The 22,863-nt window shown below is 41.7% G+C and overlaps 1 protein-coding gene across 7 annotated transcripts in view; it reads right to left on the bottom strand.

Moving 5' to 3' along the window:
• LOC126950475 (cytochrome P450 3A8) overlaps positions 1-21,013 on the bottom strand; it is a 156,738-nt gene extending 135,725 nt beyond the window's left edge. For all 7 annotated transcript variants that reach the window (XR_007724180.1, XR_007724181.1, XR_007724179.1 and 4 more), the window contains exons 1-9: positions 20,764-21,013; positions 16,415-16,508; positions 14,459-14,511; positions 6,340-6,439; positions 3,863-3,976; positions 3,509-3,597; positions 2,095-2,243; positions 853-980; positions 108-174 (exon numbers count right to left, since the gene is read on the bottom strand). Coding sequence is in view for 4 of the 7 variants with exons in the window: in XM_050784024.1 (XP_050639981.1) it covers positions 108-174; positions 853-980; positions 2,095-2,243; positions 3,509-3,597; positions 3,863-3,976; positions 6,340-6,439; positions 14,459-14,511; positions 16,415-16,508; positions 20,764-20,834 (865 nt within the window). In the remaining 3 variants the exon portion in view is untranslated. The remainder of the gene's footprint in view (positions 1-107; positions 175-852; positions 981-2,094; positions 2,244-3,508; positions 3,598-3,862; positions 3,977-6,339; positions 6,440-14,458; positions 14,512-16,414; positions 16,509-20,763) is intronic.
• Positions 21,014-22,863: the final 1,850 nt, after the last annotated feature.

Below are 22,863 nucleotides of genomic sequence, written 5' to 3'. Positions count from 1 at the left end.
GCTATGTGGCAGAAATTCTCATCCTCTTGGAATACTTCCTGCACATTTCAGAACAAGGCCCTCCCTCTGAGTGCCCCACTAGTAGCCCCCAGAAGCACTCTGGTTACCTTTGTGGGACTCAGTTTCTTTCGAATTCTGAGAGTCAATCATCAGCTGAAGGAAATCCACTCGGTGCTAGAAACAAAAAGAGAAATTTCATTGACAGAAAGTGGCTCCTGAAGTCAGAAGTAAATCAGAAGAGCAGTCCTCGATCTCCCTTCCGAGAGTATGGGTCCTTGAAGACCAGAAATCTGATGGGTGTTGCCTGAGTCACCAGTGAAAAAAATACCCTTCTAAATCCTTGGAAAGCAGGATGTTTTCCTGAAACAAATCTGGCTATCATGTGAGATGGCTCAAATTTAACCCACACTACACTTCAGCAGGTGGCCTGATAGGGCCTTTCATTGGAGAATGGGTAAAATAACAGGTTTAAATGAGTCCACCAATCTATGATCTGGGGAAAGCATAATACCAGTAAAATATATTTCCAAACAGTAATGTTTATCCTCTGTCAATTTATTGAAAGGAAATGAAGTGGTAAAGTTTTATCTCGATAAAATTTATGCCAAGGCATACTAACTGTCGTGTCTGATATCAAATTTTATGTGCTATCTCTGACTCATTCTCATATCTCCTTCTCCAAACTCCACTTTCTGCATTCCTACCAAATGAATTCTCTTGCTCTAAACATGAATAGTCTTTATGTTAAAATCATTCTTTAAAAACATACAGGTAAGTTCACCAATCATATGTATATTATCTAAAAAATTATGAAAAACTAAACATCCTCCTATAACTGCCACCAGATTTTACCTTTTGTGTATCTTTGAGGCGACTTTCTTTTATCCTTTTTACAGATTTTCTTAAAAAACTTGTAACTTCTCTTGGAAAAATAGAGATATTTAATACTTCAAGAATTGGGATGATAAATGGGAAGATTGCTGTAGGAAAACCAAAACAAAAACAGAAAAAGAAATCCATTGTGAAAATGCAAAATTTACCTGGAGCAATTCTAATTTTCTCTACCAATCAGAAGAGTAAAAGACATCAAGGTTCTCAACTGGAAGCCATTCCTTCTATGACTTTTGCCCTCTCACAGGCCAGTGGCTGAGCAAGGGCAGGTCTATGCATAGGGACCACCACTACGGCAGTGAGATCAGCAGCCCCTTGTGCACCTTTTGAATGATAAAAGGAACAAAATTCAATGCCTTAATCTCTTTGCCTTTATCTATTGGACTAGAGTCTCCTAGAATAACCCGAATCATAATCTGAAGCTCAAAATTAATCTTGCTGTTCAAGAAATAGTAGGTAGTCAAGATAGAAATAACACAGCATATCTCTGTCACCTCACAGCATATCTCTGTCACCTATCATGAAATAAAGCTAAAATCAATAAGGGAAAGAAAATTGGGAAACTCACACATATGTGGAAGTTAAAGAATAAACGTTTAAGTAACCAATGAGTCAAAGTAGAAACCGAAAGGGCAAATAGAAACTGTTTTGAGGTGAACAAAAATTAAGATGTGATAGGCCACAATCTCATGGGATTTAGCAAAGAAATTGCTCAGAGGGAAATTTGTAGCTGTAATGTCTACATTTAGAAAAACAAAAAATCACAAATCAATCATCTACATTCATGCCACAACACAGTAAATGAGGAAAGGCAAACTAAGTCTGAAACCAGCAGAAGAAAGAAAATAATACAGACTAAAGTACAAATTCATGAACTAGAGAATTAAAAAAACCCTGACAAATGAATATCATTTCTATGAAGTGTCCAGAATAGGCAAATCTATAAAGGCAGAGAGTTGATTAGCGGTTGCATATGATGACAGGGTTTGTGGCAGGGGATTGATAGCTAAAAATGTACGAGGTCTCTAGATTGACAAAAAAAGTTTTAAAGTTTTAAATGGTGATGGTCACACATATCTTCAAATGTACTACAAATCACTGAACTGTACGTTTTAAGTGGATGAATTACATGGTGATTTACATCTCAATAAAGCAGTTATTTTTAAGCGAGGAAGAGAGAAAAGGAAATAGTAGTCCACATACTTATTGAGAGAAAGAATGGATCTAAGAAATCAAATCTTAAAAGCTTCTTGGTGTTTTCCACAAAGGGGTCTTGTGGATTGTTGAGAGAGTCGATATTCACTCCAAATGATGTGCTAGTGATCACGTCCATGCTGTAGGCCCCAAAGACACTGAGTGGAGAAAGATGTGGAAAATTAAAATCAGCACCTCTTTACCATCCTTCTGCTATACGTGCAACAGGAAACCCATATGTCCAGTCAAGACAGATAAAGAGCCACAGACTTCCAGAACTATCTGCTGGATCATTTCCCATCACTCTCCATCAGAAGGTGGTTATCGGGTGCCAGTGATGCCGCTGGCCCTATGCTGGGGGTGATGGAGATACTTGACTGAATTAGACTTACCTCTGAGGTCAAGGAGCCCAGTCATAGGAAGACAGAGACCCATTATCAGAAAACTGTAGTAGCAGATGTTGAGTGTGGATGATACAAGATGTGTAAGCACTGTGCTTCAGCAGGACAAGAGTAGAATAATTAACTCTTCCTAAGGGGCTCAAGAAAGGTGGCATTGCCTGACTACAGACTCTATGCCCAGAGCTGATTCCTCTTCAGCACTTTACAAAGCAACACCACCCTGTTCTGAGTTCCTAGGAATATCATCCTTATTCTCTATACTCCCTGCTCAAGCTTTGGAAAGTTCCACTATCCCCAGCTGTGGTGAGCTGAGGTTGCCCTGAAGGCAGAATTATTTTTGTAAAATATAATGACCAAGAATGTTCTGGTTAAAAAAAAAGAATCTCTCAAAATTTGATTTGGAAATTTCTATAGTAAGTGACCACATATCCCGGTCTGCCCAGGACAGGCTCAGATTACACCTGTTTTTCCTGCATAAGTGTAGACAGCAAAAAATAGACTTGCCCTACCTCTAGCGTTTTTACCACCTTTTCTCCTTGAGACCAGAGGAAGCAGAAGTGGTGGGAATTGTTAATATTTAGTATTCTACTGATATCCTCAGAAAAAAACATGAAAGGATCAAAGTTATTCTAAGTTCTCCATTATAACTTTCCCACCCTACTCACTGCCAACCAACAGATACCAAGTGCCTTCGCCTTCCACCATCCCATACACTCCATGCTTAAAAATTTGGTACAATCACACGTTTTCCCCCTATGTATTTAGTCTTCCAGAATATCCAAAGTGATGATTTAATGGATATGTAAACTCTGGCCCCTGTGCACAGGGGAGAAGATCCTTTTCCTCCAGCTGCCCCATCTCATTGGAGCTTCCCCATCTTGGGAGACCCATTGAAGTTGCATTACCACAGCCCTCCTTTTGTCTGGTCATAGAATAACCCAAAAGTGGGAATATCAGCTCCATGGCAGGCAGCTGGAGGGGATCATGACAGCTCAGAACCCCAAGGCTATGCTCCTACTTACTCTTTCAAGGTGACAGGCTTGCCTGTCTCTGCTTCCCGCCTCAGATTTCTCACCAACACATCTCCATACTTGGCAATGATAGGGACCATCTAAACACAAAACACAACACCACCCATAGTAAAATGTGCAGACTCTAGTCCCAGAAGGACATGGCTTTCCCCAGCACGGAGCCGTAAGTGACATTTTATAATGAATTTTGTGATGTCTTTTCTGTACATAAAGATAAAAGACCATATTTAGGAAGCTCAAATTCAGCAGACTACCCCTTGGAAAGGGACTGTGATCTTACTTTATACCTGTCCCCACCAGGTTCATTCTTTAAGTTTCTTATTAAAACTCATGTTGTTTTCATACCTCCTTGAGTTTTCCGCTGGTGAAGGTTGGAGAGAGCAATGACCGTATTCTCTTCCATTCTTCATCCTCAGCTATAGAGATGGCATTTTTCATAAATCCCACTGGACCAAAAGACTAGAGTTCAAAGCAGAAACATTCTGTCCTACATCAGTTGTGGAGATCTCCATGGTTGTAGAAAATGTGTTAAACAGGCATCACATATTCAACAATTATTTAGTGACCATCTACTAGGTGACAGGCCCTATGCTAGATGCTCAATACAGATTTATCCCAGATGCCCAGTGTCCTGGGATGTATTTGTGTGAGGTGGCAGCATTCGGGAGACCCAGCCACCTGATGTGGTCTCCAGCCTGTATATCCCAGTCACCTTTTACATGCAAATTATCCACATGGTAGGGAACGTGTTCTTCCAGTAGAACAGACAGAATCAAGACCTAGCACTTCTGCAGTGTAGAGAAGGAGGGGAGACAGACAAGCAGGTGACTTTGGTGGACTGTACGTTGCCTCAGACGAGCTGTCAGTATGTTCTCCTACAGCATGGGCAATGTGAAAAAGAGGTGCCTCGATGTGGTGGTTTAAAAAAAAAATAGTAGGTAATACCTTTAAAACTAGGAACATATTTTGAAGAAATAACATGATTTCATAAACATTCTTTTCTCTTAATTTTTTATTCCATTGATAGAAAGAAAAAAAAAGAGATAATTATTTTTGCCAACTTGGAACTGGCCTATCAAGCCAACACATTGAAACTTTCTTTCATCTTCCATAACCATATTTTTTTATAATGAGTACTTCCAGCATTCATTTATGATAAAAACTCAGGAAACTAGGGAGAGAAAATTCCTCAATTTGATAAAGAGAATCTACAAAAAAAAAAAAAAAAAACAGCCCACTTCATCAAAATCATGCTTAATGATCAAAGACCAAAGGCTTCCCTCCTAAGATTAGGGACAATTCAAAAATTCACCACATTTACTCAACATTATACTGGGAAGTCCTAGTACAATAGACAAGAGAAAATAAATAAAAGGCATACAGATTGGAAAGGAAATCAGAGAATTGTCTCTATTTTCAAGTGACATAATTGACAATGTGTAAAATCTCAAGGAATATACAAAACGACTTCTAGAACTACCATGCCAGTTCTGCAAGGTTCTAGGATACCAGATCAACACACAAAAACAAAGCACATTTCTGTGTAACAACAATCAATATCTGAAAATACAAGAAAAACGTAATATCATTTACAGTCATTCCAACAAAAATGAAATAATTTAGCTGTAAATCTAACAAAAGATGTACAGGATCTCTATGCTGAAAACTACAAAATGTTATAAGCAATCAAAGAAAACCTAAGGCAATGGAGAGGCATACTATGTTCATGAATTGAAAGACCAAACAGTAAAGATACAGATTTTCCATAAATTGGTCTACATATTTAATTCAATTTTCATCAAAATAACAGCACGTTTATTTGTAGACACTGATAAACTCATTCTGAATTTTTATGGAAAAGCAGAGGACCAGGACGAGTTAAAACAAATCTGAGAAAAATAAGTCAATTAAAGTGGGAAGAATCACTCTACATGATGTTAAGAGTTACTGTACAGTTATTAGAGTCACCACAGTGTGATATTGGTGGAATAATAAACACAATGATCAATGGGACAGAGTAGTACGTGAGAGATGCAAAGAAGTATGCCCAGGTGATTTTTAACAATATGCCCACCTTTCCAAAAATGGCATTGGAAGAATTGGACAGCCATAAGCCACACACACAAAAAAAATGACGCTTGATCTAAATCTCATACCTTATGCAAAAAAAACACAAAATGGATAATAGAGCTACATTTAGTAAAGCATTAAATTTTATGACTTTTAGAAAAAAACAGCAATATAGGAAGGAGGGCTAGGCAGAGAACTTTCAAACTTGGCACCAAAAGCACAATCCAGAAAAGGAAATATTAATGCATTGGCCACCTCAAAATTTTAAAAAGTTTGCTCTGATATGGACCCTGTCAAAGAAAAAGACTTGTCACTGTAGGAAAGCAGGAGGGAGCCACATGGAGACAGAGTGGATCTGCAGCTTGATCATGCTGGTCGTTGCACGAATCTACTAATGTGATAAATTTGCATAGAATACAAATGGGTTCTGCAGCTTGATCATGCTGATCATTGCACAAATCTATGATTGTGATAAATTTGCATAGAACACAAATGAGGGCACATAAAGTTGGTGAAATCTGAATAAGCTCTGTGAACTTTATCAATGTCAATTTCCTGTACTATAGAATGTGAATATACTGTATTTATAGTTATGCAAGATTGCAAGGTGTTACCATTGGTGGGGATGGGATGAAGTGGACATGGAACCTTCTTGTACATTTTTTAGGCAACTGTCTATGAATAGATAAGAAATTCAAAATATAAATTTAATCAATCAATCAGTATTTTAATTTCAACACATGAATGCTTACCCTCCGGTTTGTGAAGACAGAATAACATTCTTTCACTAGCACTGTTTTGATCATGTTGGGATCTGTGATAGCCAGCACAGGCTGTCGACCATCATAAAAGCTGTGTGGAAAACACAGAGTTGATCAGCCTTATTCTACAGCTAGAGCCCAACCCAGGAAGCCAGACTTTGATCCTGACATTACATAATACCCTAGTTGTACAATACACAGCAATCTTAGGTTCTAGTTCATTAGGTATGACACACAGCAAGAGACTGACACAGGAGTCACCCAAGTCTTCATATGATGAAGGATAATGTGGGCCAAACAAGGAAGAGACACTGAAAGACAAAAGAGCTCTTCAAAGAGACCATGGTTAGAAATGACAGTAGAGCATTTGTTAAGCTGGGTGGTGCATACATGGGTATTTCCCATGCCATTCTCCATAATGTTTCATATGTTTAAAATATTTTATTTTTAAAAAGAATATTAGGTCCGTGACAAATTGAAGGCAAGTAAATCATCAAATGCTCACAGGGATTAAGGGTTTCAATGGCAATTGGTGTAAGGCCTATTGACATCCAGAGCTATGTGTTCTTTTTATTAGTTACATTGCCTGTGTGGGCCATGCCAGCTCCACAGCACCCTGCAGCCAGCACTGCAGTTTCTGATGAATCGATGAGAGAAGATGAAGTACAAAGAGGCAAAAACTTCTCCCACTTGCTTCTAGTGAACAAACACAGCACTGCACCTCTTCCACTCCTCTCACCAAACCTCTAGCCCCTCTGACATGGAACAGCTGCTGCAATTGGCTGAGGCCACCTTATAAAATTACAGTCCAGGTCACTTCCAAGATGGTCAGATAGGAACATCTCCGGTCTACAACTCCCAGTGAGATCTATGCAGAAGATGGCTGACTTCTGCATTTCCAACCGAGGTACCTTGTTGATCTCATTGGGACTGGTTGGATAGTGGGGGCAGCCCATGGAGGGTGAGCCAAAGCAGGGCGGGGCATTACCTTACTCGAGAAGTGCAAGGGGTCAGGGGATATCCCCTTCCTAGCCAAGGGAAGCAGTGAATGACTGTGCCTGGAGGAGTGGTACACTGCTGCCCAAATATTGCACCTTTCCCATGGTCTTCGCACCAGCAGACCAGGAGATTCCCTCACGTACCTGGCTTGGTGGGTCTGATGCCCATGGAGCCTTGCTCACTGCTAGTGTAGCAGTCTGAGCTTGACTTGGGATGCTAGAGTTTGGCGGGGGGAGGGGCATCCACCATTGCTAAGGCTTGAGTAGCCAGTTCCATGCTCACAGTGTAAACAAAGCGGCAGGGAAGCTCAAACTGGGAAGAGCCTACCGCAGCTCAGCAAGGCCTACCATCTCTCTAGGTTCCACCTGTGGGGGCAGGGCGTATCTGAACAAAAGGCAGCAGACAACTTCTGCAGACATAAACATCCCTGCCTGATAGCACTGAAGAGAGCAGTGGTTCTCCCAGCATGGCATTCAAGCTCTGATAATGGACAGACTGCCTCCTCAAATGGGTCCCTGATCCCCAGGCAGCCTGACTGGGAGACACCTCACAGTAGAGGCCAACAAACACCTCATACAGGTAGGTGCCCCTCTGGGACAAAGCTTCCAGAGGAAGGATCTGGCAGCACTATTTGCTGTTTTGCAGCCTCTGCTCGTGATACCCAGGCAAACAGGGTCTGGAGTGGGCCTCCAGCAAACTCCAACAGACCTGCAGCTGAGAGTCCTGTCTGTTAGAAGGAAAACTAACAAACAGAAACGAATAACATCAACAACAACAAAAAGGACATCCACACCAAAACCCCATATGTAGGTCACCAACATCAAAGACCAAAGGTAGATAAAACCACAAAGATGGGGAGAAGCCAGAGAAGAAAGGCTGAAAATTCCAAAAACCAGAACACCTCTTCTCCTCCAAAGGAACACAACTCCTTGGCAGCAATGGAACAAAACTGGATGGAGAATGAGTTTGACAAGTTGACAGAAGTAGGCTTCAGAAGGATGGTAATAACAATCTTCTCCAAGCTAAAGGAGCATGTTCTAACCAGTCACAAGGAAGCTAAAGACCTTGGAGAAAGGTTAGACGAATGGCTAACTAGAATAACCAGTGTAGAGAAGAGCTTAAATGACCGGGTGGAGCTGAAAACCAGTTAGAGAACTTCGTGAAGCATACATGAGCTTCAGTAGCCAATCTGATCAAGTGGAAGAAAGGATATCAGTGACTGAAGATCAAATTAATGAAATAAAGTGAGAACACCAGATTAGAGAAAAAAGACAGAAGAGAAATGAACAGAGCCTCCAAGAAATATGGGACTATGTGAAAAGACCAAATCTATGTTTGATTGGTGTACCTGAAAGTGATGGGGAGAATGGAACCAAGTTAAAAAACACTCTTCAAGATATTATCCAGGAGAACTTCCCGACCTAGCAAGGCAGGCCAACATTCAAATTCAGGAAATACAGAGAACACCACAAAGATACTCCTTGAGAAGAGCAACCCCAAGACACATAATCATCAGATTCACCAAGGTTGAAATGAAGGAAAAAATGTTAAGGGCAGCCAGAGAGAAAGGTCAGGTTCCCCACAAAGGGAACTCATCAGACTAACAGCAGATCTCTTGGCAGAAACCCTATGAGCCAGAAGACAGTGGAGGCCAATATTCAACATTCTTAAAGAAAAAAATTCCAACCTATAATTTCCTACCCAGCCAAACTAACCTTCATAAAAGAAGGAGAAATAAAATCCTTTACAGACAAGCAAATGCTGAGAGATTTTTGTCACCACCAGCCCTGCCTTACAAAAGTCCCTGAAGGAAGCACTAAACATGGAAAGGAACAACCGGTACCAGCTACTGCAAACACATGCCAAATTGTAAAGACCATCAACACTATGAAGAAACTGCATCAATTAATAAGGAAAATAACCAGCTAATATCATAATGACAGGATCAAACTCAAACATAACACTATTAACCTTAAATGTAAATGGGAGAAATGCCCCAGTTAAAAGACACAGACTGGCAAATTGGATAAAAAGTCAAGACCCGTTGTGTGCTGTATTCAGACAACCCACCTCACATGCAAAGACATACATAGGCTCAAAATAAAGGTATGGAGGAAGATCTACCAAGCAAATGGAAACCAAAAAAAAAAAAAAAAAAAATGCAGGGGTTGCAATCCTGGTCTCTGAAAAAATAGACTTTAAACTGACAAAGATCAAAAGACACAAAGAAGGGATTTATAATGGTGATGGGATCAATTCAACAAGAAAAGCTAAATATCCTAAATAAGTATGCACCCAAATACAGGAGCACCCAGATTCATAAAGCAAGTTCTTAGAGACCTACAAAGAGACTTAGACTCCCCACACAATAATAATGGGAGATTTTAACACTCCACTGTTGATATTGACAGACCAACAAAACAGAACATTAACAAGGATATTCAGGACTTGAACTCAGCTCTGGACCAAGAAGACCTAATAAACATCTACAGAACTCTCCACCCCAAATCAATAGAACATACTTGTCAGCACCACATCACACTTATTCTAAAATTGACCACATAATTGGAAGTAATACACTCCTCAGCAAATGTAAAAGAACAGAAATCACAACAAGCTGTCTCTCAGACCACAGTGAAATCAAATTACAACTCACGATTAAGAAAGTGACTCAATTGCACAACTATATGGAAACTGAACAACCTGCTCCTGAATGACTACTGGGTAAATAAGGAAGTGAAGGCAGAAATAAAGATGTTCTCTGAAATCAATGAGAACAAAGATACAACATACCAGAATCTCTGGGACACATTTAAAGCAGTGTGTAGAGGGAAATTTGTAGCACTAAATGCCCACTAGAGAAAGCAGGAGAGATCTAAAATCGACACAGTAACATCACAATTAACAGAACTAGAGAAGCAAGAGTAACCAAATTCAAAAGCTAGCAGGAGACAAGAAATAACTAAGATCAGAGCAGAACGGAAGGCGATAGAGACACAACAAACCCTTCAAAAAATCAATGAATCAAGGAGCTGGTTTTTTTTTAAAAGATCAACAAAATACATAGACCGCTAGCAAGACTAATAAAGAAAAAAGAGAGAAGAATCAAATAGATGCGATAAATAATGATGAAAAGGATATCACCACTGGTCCTGCAGAAATGCAGATTACCATCAGAGAATACTATAAACACCTCTATGCAAATAAACGAGAAAATCCAGAAGAAATGGATAAATTCCTGGACCCATACCCCCTCATAAGACTAAACAGGGAAGAAGTTGAATCTCTGAATAGACCAATAACAGGTTCTGAAATTGAGGCAATAATTAATAGGCTACCAACCAAAAGAAGTCCAGGACCAGATGAATTCACAGCCGAATTCTACCAGAGGTACAAAGAGGAGCTGTTATCATTCCTTCTGAAACTATTCTGAACAACAGAAAAAGAGGGAATCCTCCCTAACTCATTTTATGAGGCCAGTGTCTCCTGATACCAAAGCCTGGCAGAGGCATAACAAAAAAGGGAATTTTAGTCCAATATCCCTGATGAACATCAATGCAAAAATCCTCAATAAAATACTGGCAAATCAAATCCAGCAAAACATCAAAAAGCTTATCCACCAGGATCAACTCAGCGTCATCCCTGGGATGCAAGGCTGGTTCAACATACCAAATCAATAAAGGTAATCCATCATATAAACAGAACCAATGACAAAAACCACATAATTTTCTCAACAGATGCAGAAAAGGCCTTTGACAAAATTCAACAGCCTTTCATTCTAAAAACTCTCAATAAACTAGGTATCGATGAAACATATCTCAAAATAGTAAGAGCTATTTATGACAAACCCACAGCCAACATTATACTGAATGGGCAAAAACTGGAAGCATTCCCTTTGAAAACTGGCACAAGACAAGGATGCCCTCTCTCACCACTCCTATTCAACACAGTGTTGGAAGTTCTGAATAGGGCAATCAGGCAAGAGAAAGAAATAAAGGATATTCAATTAGGAAAATTAGATGACATGATTGTATATTTAGAAAACCCCATCATCTCAGCCCAAAAACTCCTTAAGCTGATAAGCAACTTCAGGAAAGTCTCAAGATACAAAATCAATGTGCAAAAATCACAAACATTCCTATACACAAACAATAGACAAACAGAGAGCCAAATCATGAGTGAACTCCCATTCACAATTACTACAAAGAGAAGAAAATATCTAGGAATCCAACTTACAAGGGAAGTGAAGGACCTCTTCAAGGAGAACTACAAACCACTGCTTAACGAAATAAAGAGGACACAAACAAACGGAAGAACATTCCATGCTCATGGATAGGAAGACACCATATCATGAAAATGGCCATACTGCCCAAGGTAATTTATAGTTTCAATGCTATGCCAATTAAGCTACCACTGACTTTCCTGACAGAATTGGAAAAAGCTACTTTAAAGTTCATATGAAACCAAAAAAGAGCCCACATAGCCAAGACAATCCTAAGCAAAAATAACAAAACTGGAGGCATCACGCTACCTGACTTCAAACTATACTTCAAGGATACAGTAACCAAAACAGCATGGTACAGGTACCAACACAGATATATATACCAATGGAACATAGCAGAGGCCTCAGAAATAACACCACGCATCTACCACCACCTGATGTTTGACAAACCTGACACACACAAGCAATGGGGAAAAGATTACCTATTTAATAAATGGTGTTGGTGAAACTGCTAGCCATATGCAGAAAATTGAAACTGGACCCCTTCCTTACACCTTATACAAAAATTAACTCAAGATGGATTAAAGACTTAAGTGTAACACCTACGACCATAAAAATCCTAGAAGAAAACCTAGGCAATACCATTCAGGACATAGGCATGGGCAAAGACTTCATGAATATAACACCAAAAGCAATGACAACAAAAACTAAAATTGACTAATGGGATCTGATTAAACTAAAGAGCTTCTACACAGTGAAAGAAACTATCATCAGAGGGAACAGGCAACCTACAGAATGGGAGAAAATTTTTGCAATCTATTCATCTGACAAAGGGCTAATATCCAGAACTTAAACAAATTTACAAGAAAAAAAGCAAACAACCCCATCAAAAAATGGGCAAAGGATATGAACAGACACTTCTCAAAAGAAGACTTTTATGCAGCCAACAGACATGTGAAAAAATGCTCATCATCACTGGTCATTAGAGAAATGCAAATCAAAACCACAATGAGAAAGCATCTCATGCCAGTTAGTATGGTGATCATTAAAAAGTCAGGAAACAACAGATGCTGGACAGGTTGTGGAAAAATAGGAACACTTTTACACTGTTGGTGGGAGTGTAAATTAGTTCAACCATTGCGGAAAACAGCGTGGCGATTCCTCAAGTATCTAGAACTAGAAATACCATTTGACCCAGCAATCCCATTACCAGGAATATACCCAAAGCATTATAAAATGTTCTACAATAAAGACACATGCACACGTATGTTTATTGCGGAACTATTCACAATAGCAAAGACTTGGAACCAACCCAAATGTCCATCAGTGACAGACTGGATAAAGAAAATGTGGCACGTATACACCATGGAATACCATGCAGCCATAAAAAAGGATGAGTTCATGTCCTTTGCGGGGACATGGATTAAGCTGGAAACCATCATTCTCAGCAAACTATCACAAGATCAGAGAACCAAACACCGCGTGTTCTCACTCATAAGTGGGAGTTGAATGATGAGAACACATGGACACAGGGGAACTTCACACATTGGGGCCTGTTGTTGGGTGGGGGGCTAGGGGAGGGATAACATTAGGAGAAATACCTAATGTGGGTGAAGGGTTGATGGGTGCAGCAAATCACCATGGCACGTATATACCTATGTAACAACACTACACATTCTATGCATGTAACCCAGAACTTAAAGTATAATTTAAAAAATAAAAATAAAAAATAAAATCACAGTCCATCAGCCTGCCAGGGAACACAGTGATTAAGAATATTCAGCATTTCTTCAAATTCAGCAGAAAGGTATAGACAAAGAAATGCTTATATACCCTTCTATTAAAAAGTCTTGACTTAAATTTAATAACAAAACAGAATGAAAAGTTCCACACTTGCAGAGAAAATTACAAAAACAACAACAGCAGAGCATAAGTGATTTGCCAATCTGTTTCTCTATTGTCTCTCACCCTTCATTCAAAAGCACTTTAAATCCAAAGTGTAAATGAAAGGGTTTTGGTTTTTAATTGAAAGTGAATCGATGTGGGAAGGAGATGATGCCATGCACTTATGAGCACGTATTAGAAGTATTTGAGAGAATGCATGTAATAAAAGGGCACCTAAGGAAGAAAAAAAGAAGAGGGAAATAGGCAGACACTGGACAGAGCGTGATGCTGTGAGTCCCTGGGCCACCAAAGTCTGGAGAAAAGTGGTAACCACAATGCTCCCAGCCTAGTTCAGACTGTAGAACTCGACACCTGGTGACACATGGGATCCTTGGTAGGACAAGCTTTGAAAAGTTTTACAATAGCGAGCGTGAATGTTGTCAGAAGCAAAATGATGGGGTGTGTGTGTGTGTGTGTGTGTGTGTGTGTGTGTGTGTTTTTAAAAACCCTGACAAATAAATCAAAGAAGGCTATGAAGAGAGGATTCTCATGCTTGTATGCCTGATAACAAAACTATCACAAAAGACTTTGCAAAACTACAAGCTTGCACAAAGGCCATCCCAACATTAAACAAAAAGATTTCTACAAGGGCACCTAATCAGCAACTGCCTGTTCAACCTTGGTATGGTGTCACCCTTGCTATTGATCTTTGTAGCGAAGGATAATTATTTCAAAACTGATATGAAATCCTCCTCATATTTTCCTTGGAGACTCTTTGTCTTGCTTTACTTCCGTGAGTTTGCACATAGTTTATAATGGCATGCAGATTCCCATTGCAATACTCTACTCCTAAGTAAATATCCTGTTCTTTCAGAGAACTCTCTTTGTAGTTAGGTTGACAAGAGCTTCATCCCAAGAGGCTTTGGGCTGAGACTGTCCTCTGCGCAGTGGGGTAACCTCATCATATGAGCAAGTCTATCCAATGGAAGTTTCCAGAATACTCACCCCCACACTTTTCCATACTTTTTATAACATTCCATATCAAACGTCCAAAAGCCCTGGGAGGAGAAACAAAATGATATTTGATTATTATTTTAAATGTACTTAACCCTGCCTCTAATTGAGATGAAAACAGTTGAATCCAAAGAAATCAGACTTGCTGGCAGTTACAGGAAGCTTATTTAGAGACATCAAAAAGGAAATAAGAGAAAACAGAGGAAGTATTTGAAATGGGAAACTTAAAATCACTCTTGAATTTTCTCCAAGTGTTGTGGATACTGAATGACTTATCCTTGTGTATAAATACTAAGTACCTCCTTGTCTTTCTGATGTCTTTTTGCTTTTTCGTGTGTTGTCTCTAAAATCTCATGAATCCCTGAATGATCACCTCCAGGGGCATGTGGGGAAACTGAGGCTGAGGGAAAGTGAATGAGCATCAGAAGATAATGCGCAGTCTTTCATCTCCTTGTTCGTCATCCTTTTCTTTTATTTCATGAGCTCACTCTAGAGTTCTAGCAGAATTAGAAAGTTACAAACACCAGGGACCTCTTTTAGTCTAGTAGATTTAGATAAATATGAGGCATGTTGTTGAATGAGAAATGAGTGAGTGACAGAATGACAAAGTGGACTTGCTTTCCAGTTTTCCAGCTTAACATGGAAGTTCTGAGAAAATGTCCCCTGTACACATCGTACACAGCCAATTACAACACTTGCTCGGAGTTTTCACTGAAACTGAAAAACAAATCTTCCTGTATCTACATTTCAGGGGTGACATTTTCACTGTGCAAACAAAGGTCCCAGGAATGTGTATCTTGGGGGTACGTCTACTAAAGAGCTGACCTGGAGAAGGTGGTGGGGAAATTATTTTTTTGCACAGGGAAAAAATATGAAATTCCTGGGTAGTAATTAGACAACAAAGCCCTCACCTGAGAGAATTAGAATCTGAGAAACAAGTCTCAGGTATGCAGGAAAGATGATGTAAGCCAGAGAGCTGACTGCTGCTGCTGGCCATGTGGACATGGGCTCCTAATTTTCCATCCAGGGCCCAGGCCCTGGGCAGAGCATCAGACCAGGTTAGGCACAAAGGCTCGGCCAAAGTTCACGGTCCACATGGCACATATGATATTCTATTCAGCAAAATTAAATATTTAATAATTTCATCAAATCATCCCCTTTCTAGTGATTTTGAATGTGATTCCATCTTCATGTAAAACAAAACCCCACACATTCATTTTGTGCTTAAATATCTGAGTTTCATAGACAACCACTATCTCATCTCAGTTATATCCACTCCTTGATCAGACCTACCCATATGGTGCAGCCTTTGAAGGAAAAGAAGTAAAGCAGAACTCCTTTGTTCTGACCCTCAAAGCTGCAAAAGATGTCATGGGGAGTAAGAGCTGGGGTAGAGCCATGGAGATACCCTTGGGGAATTTAGCATTTTTTGGAGAGGATTGAAGCAGGTGCAAATGACCAGTGGTAAATACTTGGGCTCCCTAACAAACTGAGTTTCAAACCTGTCCAGAAGGAAGGGAAAAAAGGTTACTCAAGAGCTCTTGCTACAGAGAGGAAAGTTTGACTCTCATGTACACAGATTACAAGCCACAATCAAGGGATCCTGTTCCAACTTTTAGTACTAAGTATGACTGTACTTTCCTAACCTGCATGGAGCAAAAAGAAAATCTTCTTTATGGTGCTCACAAAGTCTACACATCAAGTTCTCAACATCAGGTTGCTGATCTGCCTGAGATTTGGGCTGCTCAACTGAAGCAAACCTGAGGTTCCTGAGAGTTAGCAAGAGAGTCCCGGCGTAAACCTTGCCATGCTCTGGGTGATGCCTACACACTGTTCTGAAAGTGTAAAACCTCAGACTTTCCTCCTGAGGAGAAGCATTTTCACTGATGGAACTAAGCTGCTCTTTGCAATCATGAGAAGCAAAAGAGGGAGCTCAAAAACACTCACCTTACGGTAGGACAAAATGTTTCCCAATAAAGGCAAAGGTGTGGGCCCTGGAATTCCAAGCTTCTTAAAAAGTCCATGTGAATGGGTTCCATATCTACAAAGTGAAACAGAAATCAGGTCTCAGGGATTGTGACTTTATAGATATAGGGGTTGATGAGTCACTGACAGAGGAACTGGAATGCTCAAGAGAAGGAGGTAACATTAAGGCAATAAATAATAACAGTAACTCTGATGGCAATAATTATATTTCTTCATCAGGTCCTTTCCCACCCCCACTGTGAGATCCCAAAAAGTCACAATTGATTAGCTAAAAGCAGCTGAAGCCTTCAAGGTCCCAATCCTGAAGCAAATACTTGAAAAATGTCCTCAAACGTGAGTGCTCCTGAAAGGTTCAGGCAGGAATTCTTCCAGGTCTCTTTATTCCCTTATGTCTGTTTAGTAAGTGGCCTCTTCCCAAATTTGGGGGGTCTCATCCTAGGTAGAAAGGGTGACTTTTCTTTTGTGTTCAGCCGTGATGATGAGATTTTGCATCACTGCATCCACTCGGTCACAGAGGGTCACTGAGAGCCTATGGTGACCCTGTCTTTAGAATTTGCCTAGAGGCTTTTATGCTTTCCCTTCCCTCAAAGTTCTGACCCTGTTTTAGGATCTGGCCCTTCTTAAACCGTAATTCACAGAGAGGTCTTGGAGGAGTCACAGAGTCCTTATTTCTACAGACTGACAACTGTGCTCAAGGCCTCCATTGGCCTCATAGAAATGTGAGCAGCTTTCAGCTACAACTCAGTCTCTGTGGTCAGATGATCTGGTTGATTTGACCTATTGGTAAAGATGATTGACTCATAGTTCCCTGAATGACAGTGTGCAGAAGAATCACAACTAAAGAACCAATTTCCAGGTCATTCCTCCTCTTGTGGAATCTAGCCTTCCAACTGGTGATATTTATCTGACAAGCACAGTGTCAGCGACATGGTCTGAATCTGTACCCCTACCCAAATCTCATGTTGAAGTGTAGTCCCCAGTGCTGGAGGTTGGGCCTGGTAGAAGGTGATTGGATCCTAGGGGCAGTTTCTCATGATTTCGCACCATCCTGCCTTGGGTGTTGTCCTCACGACAATGAGTTTTTATGAGATCTGGTGGTTTAAATGTGTGTGGCACCTCCTCCCCACTCTCTCTTGCTTCTGCTCCAGCCGTATAAAGATCTGCCTGCTTCTCCTTCACCTTCTGTCATGATTGTAAATTTCCTGAGGCCTCCCTAGAGGCAGAAGTCACTATGCTTCTTGTACAGCCTGCAGAACCATGAGACAATTAAATCTCTTTTCTTTATAAATACCCAGCCTCAGGTATTTCTTTATAGCAATGCAAGAAAGGACTAATACAGCCAGACATGCTCATTTTTCTCAAGGTGATCAATCACAAAGCAGTCAGTTTATTGCCTCTGCACATCAACTGTCTCTGTAGGAAAACCCGTTAATGCTGCTGCTCCCTATGGCAGGCCTGCTTGCAACTCATCTTTGATGGGTCATGTATGGACTCCCCCAACCAGGGGTTCTGGATGTCTGAAGACCTTCCCCGTCTGACGTAACTGAAGAGTGGAAACTGGAGGAAGAAGAAAAGCTGATGGAGGCCGGGCGCCGTGGCTCACGCCTGTAATCCCAGCACTTTGGGAGGCCGAGGTGGGCAGATCACAAGGTCTGGAGATTGAGACCATCCTGGCTAACATGGTGAAACCCCGTTTCTACTAAAAATACAAAAAATCAGCTGGGTGTGGTGGCGGGCGCCTGTAATCCCAGCTTCTTGGGAGGCTGAGACAGGAGAATGGCCTGAACCCGGGAGACGGAGCTTGCAGTGAGCCCAAATCGTGCCACTGCACTCCAGCCTAGGTGGCAGAGCAAGACTCTGCCTCAAAAAAGAAAAAGAAAAGCTGATGGAAGAGGTCACCATCCATCAATTCAACCATGAATCCGCTAGTCCCACAACGTTGACCCCAGAGAGACAAATTAGGAAAATGTGGCTGAAAAGCATAGTGTGTATAAATGGATCCGTATGCCTCATATGTGCTTTCAGCTGAAAGGCAGGGGCCTTCTAATGTCCACGTACCCTCCTGATGATAGCAAAAGATGTAGTATTCCACATAGGTAAACATAAAATGTTCCAGACAGTTGAATTAAGACCTTGCTTTCTCTTATTTAAAGGGTAGCCCTTAAGACAGTATAGATTCCAAACATTCTGTGCAAACCCAGTGACTCTGATGATATACGGTAAAATACAACTGAGAAATGGCATGGAGGCTTATGTTTGGAGGACCCAGCAGAGGCAGCATAGCCAGGCCCAATAGTGCATTTGGATCCTTGCCCCCAGAACAGTTAGTGGAAGTGTGTGCACCATCTGCCAAAACCAGGGTGGCCTTTGGTTTTCCCACTCCAGTTCCTTCCTTTGTTGTCACAGCCATGACAAATCAGTAACACTAATGTCTGCTTCTAAACTTTCTACAAGTTACACGGTCTCTCAGGCCAGGACAAATTATTGAGTTAATGTGTCAGCAGCACTGGCCCCCAAGGAAAGATCTAGGTGAATGTCTAGACTCACATGGTTCCATGTCAAGGCAGAGGCTACGCTGGGCAAACTGTTTAGTTTCTTTCCAGCTCCCTCTGTTTGGTAGAGTAATGCTGCTTTTGGTTCCAATGAAGAGGCTAACAGAAAAGCCAGTCATCTAGTGCACTTAATTGTGTTGGCCTAAGGAGGGCATGGTCTACACTACAGCTTCTGACTCCTGGGCTGTACCAGCATCATCTAAGGCTAAGGTATTGTCTGCCTGGCTGCCCGAATCTGTAGTGACAGCCCCACAACATGGCCGACCACACACAGATTGACACAGATGGTGCCCCTGTGTCCAGGCTTGAAGCAGATGAGATGCAAACATGTTTGAGTGACCTCCACTAGGGGGCCAGGACCCATGAATATCTCTTTGGAGTTCTACCCTGAAGGATGAGGAATATTTTCTCACTTCACCTTGATCCTACCTGGATGCTTTTGCTGTCATCACTGGCTCACAGTCTTGCTTACTCCCCTGCCCTGACAGTTTAAGATAACCTGCTAAGCAGGTTTATTTGAAATAGGGGTATTAAAACAAACTGTTGGGAAGATATATTTTAAAAGACATATGCAATCTGGTCATAGAGTTACACATTTGTGCATTAGATTCATATTCCTGACATTATTCTGGAAAGGTGAGGTTATTTTACACACATTTATTGTAACAAATACTGAACTAACAGCCCTCATTTATCACCTAGGAGGAATATGCTGGAAATAGGCTATCTCCAAAAAAATCTGATTTTAAACAGAATGAATTTAAGCCATATCAATTTGTGTTAAAATGTCAGAAGATGGAAAATACGTTGCCACAACTCACTGAATTTCTAACGTTTCTGTGAAAGAATTAAAATGACGTCTATATTTTCTATTTTCCTGTCATCATGATTCCCAAATCTTGGTAAGTGTGAAATTGAGGTATAAGTGAAATGTGACAGGCAAGAAGCCTCACTACCCACAGTGGGGAGTGAATCTTCCCTCCACCTGCTCTAGGATGCCAGGATCCCACCCGTGAGAGGATTCATCCTCTTCTACTGCAGTGTAAAGGGGAAAATGTAAAACCCAAATTCTGGTTTAGTAAGGAGAAGTCAGGTTTCCATGGCCAAGTTTGGGATGAGATCCATCACTCTTTCCTTCCTTATCCTTCCTTGGGTCCAAACTATTGTCAGGTAGATCATCCTTAATCAATGCTGTCCCTAAACCCTTCTTGCCACTAAAGATGGACAGGGGAGATGCTTATTTATTCCTTTATACATCTGCATAAGATCTATAATAACCTCTATGTGTTTGTAGCATCCAACACTTAAGCTACTTCTCCTGGAACATCTTTTTTTTCTTTCTTTCTTTCTTTTTTTTTTTTTTTTTTTTTTTTGAGATAGAGTCTCACTCCGTCACCCAGGCTGAAGTACAGTGGCATGATCTCAGCTCACTGCAACCTCCGCCTCCTGGGTTCAAGCGATTCTCCTGCCTCAGCCTCCCAAGTAGCTGGGAATATAGGCATGCACCATCACGCCCCAGCTAATTTTTGTATTTTTAGTAGAGACACAGTTTCACCATGTTAGACAGCTTGGTCTTGAACTCCTGACCTCAGGCATTCCACCTGCCTCAGCCTCCTGAAGTGCTCGGATTACAGGTGTGAGCCACCGCGCCCGGCCTGACCATCTTTTTTGATCTTCAAAACAGATAAGGGAAATAGAAGCCTGATTAGCACCCCAAGTCCAAGAAAACAGAGGTGAAGAACCTGGACAGTTACTCACAAATAGAGGAGCACCAGGGTGACAGCCAAGAGAAGCCAGGTTTCCACAGCCAAGTCTGGGATGAGATCCATCACTACTTGCCTTCCTTATCTCTCTCCTCTGAGTCTTCCTTTCAGTTGTGTGCTGCTGTTTGCTGGGCTGTGTGCGTGGAGCTTTCCTTCCCTGCACAGGAGTGAATCACTGAGGCTGCTGGATTGTTTATATGCTGGAGAAGGAGGCAGGGCTGGAGTGGCAGCCAGTAGCAGGGCCACCTGTGCTCCACCTGCAGTTGGAAGAGGCTTCTCCACCTTGGCAGTTGGCAAAGAATCACACACACACACCCCTCACTGACCTCCTTTGAGTTCATATTCTATGAGGAATCATAAACAACTCAATCAATGTTACTGGGGAGTCCAACGGTTCTGGGTCCTTATCAGAAACTCAGGTGGAGCCATTGGCATGAAATCTATTAAATCTCCTCTCTCCTGCCTTTGTCTCCATGGCTGTCCTCATTCCATAATACTTGAAATCCATCCCAACAAGCCACACCTACAGATCTTTACCTATGCCTAGAGTGTGCCTGCACCCCCTAGAAGACGCCTACGCATCCTTCCAAACCCAGCCAGACAATGCCTTCTCTTAGAGTCTTTCCTCACCAACTTCCTCACACACATTTAACTGTTTCCTCCCCTGGGTACTTTCCATCCCCTTCATGCAGTCCTATTGTCCTCTCTTCTCTTTACCACCATTGTGTGTTTTCACGCCTGTTTCCCTTAGCAGAGGTGAGTTCCTCAAGGGCATAGTCTGGTCTTATTCACTGTCATGGCTACGGTCCCTGTCAGGGTGCTGTACACACAGTGGGCGACCAGAAAGACTGGTGGAGTTGACTTGGCTGAGATTGCTGTGCCCCTGTGTGTCATCCCCTCTGACTTCCAGTGACCACTCCATCTTCTTAGGTCATTAATGCAGCCAGATCTCTTAGCTGTGACTCAGCTGCTGTCTCTGCACTTTCAGGCTTGCCCTCTGTGATTCTGTTGGCAAGAGGACCCCTAAAAAAGAGACAGGGCATGGATGAGATGGAGCTGATGGCTTCGTGGAACAGTATCAATTTGTGCTGCTTCCTGTGAAGCTTTCAAAAGTCCTGCATAGACAGCAATCAGACAGGTTCTTTACCAAAGAGTGGTCCCTACTCTCTGGATATGCTGCATGTCTGGAAATGGTAGGAGAGAAAGGAGAGAAGAGAACAGCTGCCCAGATGGTCAAGTGAACCCCAACCACCTCAGCCAGCAATGATGGGGCAGCGGTCACTGCAGCCTCACAAAGCATCAAGGACTCCAATAAGATGGTCCCAGCCTCTTGCGGGTGGAATTGGAATTCAAAGCAAATGGCTTCCTTTTTAACAAGCGGGGGTTTTCCTAATGGGAGGAGAGCAGGCCCCAGGAGCTGCTAGAGATGAGGCCTGTAATAGCAGTTGCTGCCACCTGTGAGCCCCCTGACCCATTCCTGATGGGAGAGATCTCAGTGATGAGGGTGTGAAAATCATATCAGCTCATTATCATCACTCAGACCCAAGTTCTGTGTCTGCTTGGCCTGATGAGTGGATTACATGACAAACAAAATCTCAGAGTTCTTATAACTCAGTAGAAATAGATGATGTTTAAGCTGTGATTGTGCACTTTCTCCTCTCTTTATTCTTTCTCACACTCAGCCGTCCTGCAGAAACTGATACCCTAGAAAGGCACCTTTTCCCATCCCTGTGGCCCCAAAGCCTCCAGGGCTGCTCAGCACCTGGCCTGAGTGTGTGAACATCATGCCAGATTCCATGTCAGACTCAAGGCGAAGTGGGTGAATGTCATGTGCAGTGTTGTGCCAGGTGTGTTGTGGGAGCCACATCTTCCTTGGGGACAGCCTAGTGAAGCAGGAGACACATAAACATGTTTGGATGGAGGTATGCATGTGCCATAACTCTGGAATCCCTGGAATCATGGAGCCCTACAGAGAAGTACCTAAGAAAAGAAGTGACAGCAAGTGTCAAGCCAACAAAGGACAGACATGGGAAGGTGGGTGACAATCCCCAGGAGAAGTAGGATAAAAGTTCAGGGAATTCTGATACATATCTGT

This window comes from Macaca thibetana, chromosome 3, assembly GCF_024542745.1.
Source record: "Macaca thibetana thibetana isolate TM-01 chromosome 3, ASM2454274v1, whole genome shotgun sequence".
Classification (NCBI taxonomy): Eukaryota; Metazoa; Chordata; class Mammalia; order Primates; family Cercopithecidae; genus Macaca; species Macaca thibetana.
The sequence above is the reverse complement of the archived record's forward strand: the minus strand, read 5'-3'. Positions and strand labels throughout refer to the sequence as shown.